The 9,302-nt window shown below is 40.1% G+C and overlaps 1 protein-coding gene across 1 annotated transcript; it reads left to right on the forward strand.

Moving 5' to 3' along the window:
• The first annotated feature begins 6,131 nt into the window (after positions 1 to 6,131).
• On the forward strand, positions 6,132 to 8,410 carry LOC121775065. Its single transcript, XM_042172027.1, has 2 exons — positions 6,132 to 6,938; positions 7,366 to 8,410. The coding sequence occupies exons 1-2, from the start codon at positions 6,199 to 6,201 to the stop codon at positions 8,132 to 8,134; spliced, it is 1,509 nt and encodes a 502-aa protein (XP_042027961.1). The 5' UTR covers positions 6,132 to 6,198; the 3' UTR covers positions 8,135 to 8,410.
• Positions 8,411 to 9,302: the final 892 nt, after the last annotated feature.

A 9,302-nucleotide genomic window follows, 5' to 3' on the forward strand; every position in this document is an offset into this window, starting at 1 on the left:
CCGATAGAATGATATGTATTTTTGGTATATAAAATGACATTTTTGTTTAATAAAATGATACTTTTACCTGATAATATGATAATCTAAGCGGATAAAATGACAGTAACCTTATAAAAATGATAGTTTAGCTGAAGATATTGCATATAAGCTGATAAAATGATACTTTAACGTGACAAAATGACATAAAACTGATAAAATGATAGTTTTGCCAGATAGAATGATACTTTCAGCCGATAGAATGATAGTTTTGCCGGGTAGAATGATACTTTCAGCCGATAGAATGATATGTATTTTTGGTGTATAAAATGACATTTTTGTTTAATAAAATGATACTTTTACCTGATAAAATGATAATCTAAGCGGATAAAATGACAGTAACCTTATAAAAATGATACTCTGAGTTGATAAAATGATACGTTTACTGCTTTGTGATAAAATGATAGGTTTATTTCATAGAATGATAGTTTTGCCGGATAGAATGATACTCTGAGTTGATAAAATGATACTTTTGACTGACTGATAAAATGATAAAATGAGGGAAATTCAGAAATTAAATGAGCGAAATTTGGATACGTAAATTTTATCATGAGCGAAATGACATATTTACCCCCGTGCTTTTTTTTATGAAGTAAATCTAAGTTTGAATCTAGACCACGTGATTTTAAAAATGTGTGGTCCAGATTTAGTTATAGGGTTATTACGGAAATTGGGGTTATCATTATAATGCACCCCTATATATATATATATATATAACTAAAGTCAAGCTACTAACAATTTATTAAATAGCCATCTACATAATTATATAATTTTTCATTTTTCATTTTTCATTTTTCATTTTTGATACTTTAATTAAACCCACCTCCTGCCCTCTCTCGGTGCTCAGTCCCTCTATCACATATCTCCGTGAGAGCATCCACAATGGCGCCTAGCGCACCGCCTAGCCGAGCCCCGGCGCTCGGCGAACCATTGCAACCGCTTAGCGGTTTTCTGAAAAAAAACTCGCCTAGCGCTAGGTGATATACGGGCGCTCGGCGATCCGCTCGGCGCCATTGCAGGGTCCGGATCGCCGACCGCATCGTCCAGCGGATTTTTTAATTTTTTTTATTTAATGTTTTTTTTATAAACTCATTCTTGGTTGTTTCTCTTTTATAGAGACATCCGTGAATGTTTTATGTTCCACTTTCGATGTGGGACAAACTCATTCTTGGTTGTTTATCTTTTATAGAGACATCCTTGAATGTTTTATGTTCCACTTTCAATGTGGGACAAACTCATTCTTGGTTGTTTTTCTTTTATAGAGACATCCTTGAATGTTTTATGTTCCACTTTCGATGTGGGACAAACTCATTAATGAGGATGTTGTAATGTTATTTTAATTTTAATGAAGTGTGTTTTTTAAATTAATGTACTTTTTTAATTTTTAATATTATTATTGAATTTTCCCGTATATGTGTCGTACATTTAATTCCGTATTTTGTGTGATTGTCAATTATTATTTGATTTATATAATTAGGAGTGATGTGGCTAGGCTATTGCTGGGCTATTTGCTTGTCCTGATGATGTGGCAGGAGGATTTTTAGTGCTGATGATGTGACAAGAGGAATTTTAGTGCTGATGATGTGGCAAGAGGATTTTTAGTGCTGATGATGTGGCAGGAGGAGTTTGTGGCTGGGCTATGGCTGGGCGAAAACCATTGTGGATGCTCTGAGGCGCTGCATGGGCAACGGGGCGGTGCACTCGCGCTAGCCCCACCCAATGCCATCCACTACCTGTAGATAGAGCATCTCCAGTGGTCGGTGAGCGAGCGGCTCGCCGATTTTTGGCGCTCGCCGAACTATTGCAGCCGGTGAGCGCCAAATCGGCGAGGGCACGCCGATTCCCGTGCGCTCGTCGATTCTCTCGCCGATCGGCTCGCCGCTATTGCAGCCTTCCGATCGGCGAGGCCGGCGAGCTAATTTTTTTTTTCGAAACACTATATATACGCAATTTGCACGACATTTTCATTCGCACCACTTGTTTTAACGAGTACTCACTCTATCTTAATTTCTGTACAAGATCAACAACGCAAAATGGATCTCAACAACGAGCCAACTTCAGGGTCGAGCGGGTCTCAAACTCCCACGGTCCCCATGGGAGGTGGATGGAATCAGATGCCTGGGTACTACAACAACATGTACCCTTGGCAGTAGATGATGCCCGGGATGGCATCTGTTGGTGGTATGCCGGGATGGCAGGGGATGCCGGGGGGTCAGGGGGGACCGGGGATGCATCCCGGGATGTCGATGATGCCGGGGTGGGCACCCGGGATGCAGGGGACGTCGGGGTACCCGGGGATGCAGGGGGCGCAGGGTACACCGTGGGGGCAGGGGACGCCGGGGGGCTCTGACGTCTATCGCCCCAGCTTTGATTTTGGTACTGCTGCTTCGCACACATCGACCCCAGCGGATACGCAGTTCCAGGGGATTGAGTCATTCTCCTTAGAGGAGTTGGGTATAGATCTCGGGGCACCGGACACTCCCGTGGGGCGGGGTCGGGGCGCGCCCAAGAAGAAGAAGGGGAAAAAGGTGGTCGGCGAGTCGTCGCAGACGGAGGTACGGAGGAAGTGGACAGACGCGGAGAACGTCGCGCTGTCCAAGGCGTGGGTGAGTGTTTGCGATGACCCTCTCGCCTCGAACAATCAGAGGATCGTTAATTTGTGGGCTAAAATAGCAGCAACCTACAAGGCATTTTGCCCAGAGGGGAGGCCATGCAGCGGGGAGGAGTGCCGGAAGGGGTGGGACCGAATCCGGTCTGGGGTGTCCCGATTTTCGGGCTTGTACACCAACGCCCTCCGAATGAAGTCCAGCGGCCAAACTGACGACGACTGTAGGAGGCTGGCGGAGAAAGAGTTCCCCCTTACAAGGACTTCACCTACTGGAACTGCTACGAGGTGCTAATGGACTCCGAGAAGTTTCGGGCAGGTGTCGATGCGGGCTGGCCGAAGAAGCAGCGCCTGAACTATTCAGGTGATTACACCGGATATAGCAGCGGCGGTTCCCACGACCTCCCCGAAGATGCTCAGGAGACCCCGTCCCCTCCCTTGTTTACTCGCCGCACTCGCCCGGTTGGTCAAAGACGGGCACAACGCCCTTGCCAGAGGTCTCAGGAGGTCAAGTCGGCATCCCCCCTGTTGGCAGCTCGACAGCTGACCTCGTCTTCTTGGCGCGTCAACAAGCGCGAGCTCAGATGATCAAGGTCATAGATCAATGGAGGAATGCAACTGACCCCGAGGAGAAGAGTTTTTTTCACGCCGTGCTCGTGAGTATGTGACAGGATTTGAATCCCGGCGCGGCACAGGTGGGGGGCTCTGACGCGGGCTCAGATGCCGCAGATTTGGGGGTCCCGGATAGCGGCGACGACGGCGAGGAGTGAGGCGGCGCCGGAAGGGGTGGTCCCGTGCGTGGATTAGGATTTTTTTTAAGTAATGTAATTTTTTTTACTTTTTTTTAATTAATGTATTTTTAAAAATTTAATATTATTAGAGAATTTTCCCGTATATGTGTCGTAAATTTAATTCCGTATTTTGTATGATTGTTTAATTATTTGTTTTTAGTGCTGATGATGTGGCAAGGCTATGGCTGGGCTATTGCTTGTCCAGCTGATGTGGCAGGAGGAATTTAGTGCTGCTGATGTGGCATGACTGGGCTATAGCTGGGCTATTGCTTGTCCGCCGACCACTGGAGATGCTCTTACGCTCCATGCCCTTAGTTCCAATAGTGGTATTAATTCCAAATATTTTGATGTATGACTTGAATAATTATAAAAAAAGTTTAAAGTTTGTTTAAGCCAACATGATTTTCTTGTTCATGACTATTATTTTACGAGTTTAATATCACCTCTTGTTTAAATTTTGACAACTTATCACATCAACAAAGACTGTTAATATTTGATAAGAATCAAACAAATTTGTAGACATCCCAAATACTCTTACTACTACGTTAAAATAATGTATCATTAATTGATGAAGTGATAAAATGTTCTTTAGTGGAGTTTAAAGTATATTATCTACTAGTATCATCTGCTTCACGCACTCTAGCCCAGGTGACAACTTGTTAAGACAAAATTAAAATGACAATTTGACTAAGAATGTTAAAATCTAAGGGCAAATATATAAATTTGCCCATGAAACCACCAACCAAATAGTCCAACAATAATATTGTATTGTACGTTTATTTATTGGTTGGATCCCTCTGAAACTCTCATTGGACAATACTCAATTAAAAACAAAAAAAAAAGGACCATTTGTTTAATAAGATAATGGCAATTAGGCGTGTTAATTAGTCATCAATATGACTAACTCCAAAATCCAAGAAGCAAAGTGTACTAGATTTTCTCCTGTCCCAAGATAACAGGTTGACACGTCATCAGGTTTACGTGGACGGTGGGCTCTGCTGTCAATTAATTAATTGTGTACATTGTATTAACCATTGAAACAAACTATACTTTAATTAATATTTTTTGGTCTCACAGTTGTCCAGTGAAATTGATTCTCCCAAACACTAGTTGATCACATCGAGTCTTAAAAATATAATAAACCAAATTTATCGTTGTTAACGTTATGTATGTTTACCACTAGTGAAAAATGCAGTAGATAAGTTGCAATGATTATCATCCACTCAATGTGATGATTTGGCAGTTAAGTGACGAATTTATAAATCTTTATTCGAAGCCAACTAATTTGACGTATACCAATAAGTTTGTAAATATGAATATCGGAAATATTGTACTACTACTATTATTAGAATTTTTTAAAGTATATTTTTTATAATAATTTTTTAGACCGGTGGTATATACTGTATAGACTATTTAAGAAAAACCAGCTACTTATTGTACCACTAATTTGAGCGAATTGTTTGATACAATAACCATCAAACAATCTTTTTAAGTCAAATTAAATTAAATAATGTAAGGCGTAGTAACTTCTAAGACCTAAGTATTGGATTTAGAAGATAAACCCAACCTACGTTAGATTTGTAATTAATGGTATAATATTTTTAATGTGAAGTAGTATATATAGACTATAGTCAATAGATATTAACCAGTCAATATACCACCAATAAATATTTTTACGCATGCAATATGGGTATATGCTAAATTATCATCTTAGATTTATACATTGAATTTTAATATATAGACTTAGTAGTAAAATAGAAACAAATATACCACCAATTATGGACAACTAAATCAGTAGACGCAGAATTATCATCTTATATTTACACAAGGAATTTTTAATAAGAAAAAAATAGTTAAAGTATTATAAATACTACTAAAAAACTTTGATTCAGTCAAATCCTAACCACTTTAAACACAATAAATTAAATAATGATTATTTTGTCTTATTAACATGTTTACCTTTCTTTTTTGATTTATTTTAATCAAGATAATCATTTTTTATTTTTGAAATAGGAGTAAATATTTTCTCCTCTATCTTCTTATAAAATAAGTATCCAATTAATCTGTTCTTCCTACTGCTAAATTTATTAATTCTATCTAAAATCGCATATTATCACTTTGAATGGGAAATATATGGATTATCAACATATTTTATGAATTAATACATTCGGATGACATGCCATATATACAAATAAATACTACTCACTCGTCCCCAAAAAATGACTCATTCCTTGGACGACACGAGAATTTATATAATGTTATTTTATGTGTGAAATGGAGAGAGAGGAAATAAAATAAAGAAAAATGTGTTTTCATTTTTAGTAATGTATCATCTTAATTTGAACAAACTAAAAAAGAAAATGATTATATTAGTTGGGACTACTATTATTCAATTAAAACCACGTTTTTCTGTGACTATGTATTTTTATTTTATCCTGTACTAGTATAACATAAGTAATCGTTACCTAAACGGTATAATTATATTTGCAAAAGTAACATCAATTGCCCCACGAAATTGTAATGTTCAATTTCCAATTATGCCCTCAAGTTTAGTTAAAGATAACCAGTTATCATAACAAATATTTCCGATTATGCCCTCATGTTAAATATATCTCTATTTTGGTGCGATAGTTTTTAAAGTTTGGAAAATTTGATAATTGCCCCCAAAAAGATACACAGCGTAATTATCGCGCCAGCTCCTTCCACTATTATTAAATCTCAACTTTCCCTCTCTCTCTCTTTTTTTCTACAATCCTCTCTCTCTTGATGGAGCCCCAGCCTCCGCCTCCGCCACCGCCCTCCTCCACCGCCACCTCTCCTCGCCCCCCTCTTTCGCCCCCCAAAATCCGCCTAATGTGCAGCTACGGCGGCCACATAGTCCCACGCCCCCACGACAAATCACTCTACTACGCCGCCGGCGAAACCCGCATCGTCGCCGTCGACCGCCGATCCACCGCCTCGTCACTCTCCCTGCTCTCCGCGCACCTCTCCCGCACGCTCTTCAGCAACCGCCCCTTCCTCCTCAAGTACCAGCTCCCCGACGAGGACCTCGATTCCCTAATCTCCGTCGTCTCCGACGAGGATCTCGCCAACATGCTCGAGGAGCACGATCGGATCTCTCCGCCCGCCCGCATCAGGCTGTTTCTGTTCGCCGTCAAGCCGGAGTCCCTCGGCTCCGCGCTGCTCGGCCCTAAGTCGGAGACGTGGTTCAGCGACGCGCTCAGGAGTACGGGGGTTTTGCAGAAGGGGCAATCGGCGGATTGTGGCCTTCTGATCGGCGTTGGACCGGATTTGGAAGCTCCGGTTGAGAGTTTCAGCAATAGCGGCGGCGGAGGGGAGAGTAAAGCGGGGGCGGAGTCGTTGGTTTTGGAGACGAATTCGTCGTTTGGCTCTACTTGTTCGTCCTTTTCCACATCGAATTCTCCGCCGATTGCGATTGCGGATGAAAAGGGTTTGAATTTGCTTGACCGGAAGAATAGAGTGCCGTCTTCAGCCTCTTTTGAAAGGTAGATCAATTTCTTTCAATTTCTTATACATCGATTTTGCTTTTACGATTTTTGATTGCAAATTACTTCAGCTATACAATTATTTGATAATTCGCGATTATACGATTTTTGAGTGCAAATTACTTCAGTTTATTTACAATTATTTGATTATTTTCGTGCATACTATGCTTAATAATATGATGTATATGTAAGTATGCTTGGTTTTAGGAGAACTTCTAGTTAACTCTTTGAAGTTGCGAAGACCTTAATCGAATCTATAATTTGACTAGGAACTAAATACATCAGAGATTCGGTATAAATTTTGTTGAATAATTGAGGAGTACGTATGTAGTCTAGTTTTGAAGCTAATCTTCTTGAGCAGCTCAGCAAAACTCTTGCACTGTGGATATGAACTTGATGGCTGAATTAGTAGTATGTGGTTTTACAGTGATAATAGTGGTGGAAGTTCGGCTGCCCCTCCAAAAACCGGAGTCTCCCAAAAGCCGCTGATTCAGGTTGGTCCGGAATTATCATCAGAAGACCCTTTAATTGATATGGCAGGGCAAAAACCAGTTCAAGTTCTTCGATATCCTTTACCTCAGGTGCAGGAGGGAATGAAGCAACAGCACGACACACCCTTAATTCAAGGAGGGGTGCAGTATATGCCTCAGTATGCAGGTCCAGTGCCAATTTCTCCTTACTATCCCTTATATCAAATGCCAATGCACCCACAGCATGTATCTTGTCATCCTAATCAACCATACCCAATATATTTGGTGCCCATGAGACCACCTCAATATCAAAATATTCCGATGCCATGTAGCTCAATCGATGCAAATACAGTTAGTCCTCCGAGCCTACCACCCTTGCATCCAAAGACTGCAGCTATTCCTCAACCTGTGGGCCATAAAGAAGTATTTGGAGGTCAAACATCTGAGTCAGCCACTTACTGTAGTAATCCAGCTTCAACACAACTAGTTAATATCCCCTCTAATCAAGGCCAACTAGTTGTAGGGTCTCTAGAGCACCAGATTCCCTCAGAATCGGCTAAACCTATTTCGGCAGTCTCTGCTACTGGGGCCAGTGAATTTGATGAAGAAATTGCATACAGCCAAATATACAAAACTCAGCCTTCAGCGCCGATATTTCCTTCTCATTACCAGACAATGACTAAGGGAACAACAACATTTCCGGAGCCTTCGGTCCATGCAAAGTAGTAGGCAGCGTTGCATCCTCAGTAGTGCTGCTGAATGAAAGGAATACTGTATCAGGTGCTCGTTCCTTTGCCTCTGTCAACCCTGTTAAGCGTGAAGTTAAAGATTATTGTGGATGAATTGCCCCTGTATGGAGGATGGTTGATATTCAAAGATTTTGTTTACAGAGCATAGAACATAGTTATTTCTTAGTATTAAAAAGTTTGTTTCTGGTGAGATATGTACCTACTCAAGGTGTAAAAGTTAACTGAAATGCTATACACAATTTGTTCATTTGTTTGTATTTTCTTCAAAAATTTGTTCCTCTGTTTTTTTTAATTTTTGATTTTGATGTGCTAATCAGAGAAAAGATTTCATCCTGTAAGAGCTTATTTCTTCAATTTGTTATGTTACATTACTTGCTGAAAGCTGCCATGATTCGTTGGCTGGTGTTGATGGTTTTAGCTTTTCTCTTACATGGTGCTTGTTTCATTCTGATGGTGGATTTACATTTTATCTGTATTTTCTCAAGCTGTAAAATAATGAATCATCTAAGCTTGTATCTGCAGCTTCATTTGCCATCCTGATTTTCGCATAAGCTTGTTTGTCAATTGCAGCACATTCAGCTAGTGAAAGAGAAGACACAAAGCTATGTGAAAATTTCATGTTAGTTTAGTTACTTCAACTCTCTCTTGGAACTGATAGTTTCGGTATACATTTAAGTGCTTCATCTTTCTCACCCGTGTCAAAGCAAGCTTCCACAAATGGACGATAATCTAGAGAAGATGCGATCCATCAAAGTTTCGAGTCAGGTCGGATTGGGAAAATGACACGATCCATCAAAGTTTATGATTTTTAGCAACATATTTAGAAGTTTGCTACAAAGTGGAAATCAATAAGTGCCCTAAGTTCATGATATTCATGGTTATATTACCCCTTTATTATAATACTAACTTAAACGTATGATTTAATAAATTCGTAGATTTTGGGCTCTGTGTAAGTGCCTCAAAAATATAAGGATTGCATTTGAGCAATATATGTTTATTTTGTTCTCTTATATTTAAAATGTTAACCATTTTAGAACAGGTGGTAGGGTGTGCTAGTTTTAAGTTTTAACCATATGTTTGATATTGGGAGGAAATTTGATGTTTCACAAGTTTCATATTGGGAGGAATTTTGATATTTCATCATG

Source organism: Salvia splendens, chromosome 17 (genome assembly GCF_004379255.2).
Source record: "Salvia splendens isolate huo1 chromosome 17, SspV2, whole genome shotgun sequence".
NCBI classification, from domain to species: Eukaryota; Viridiplantae; Streptophyta; class Magnoliopsida; order Lamiales; family Lamiaceae; genus Salvia; species Salvia splendens.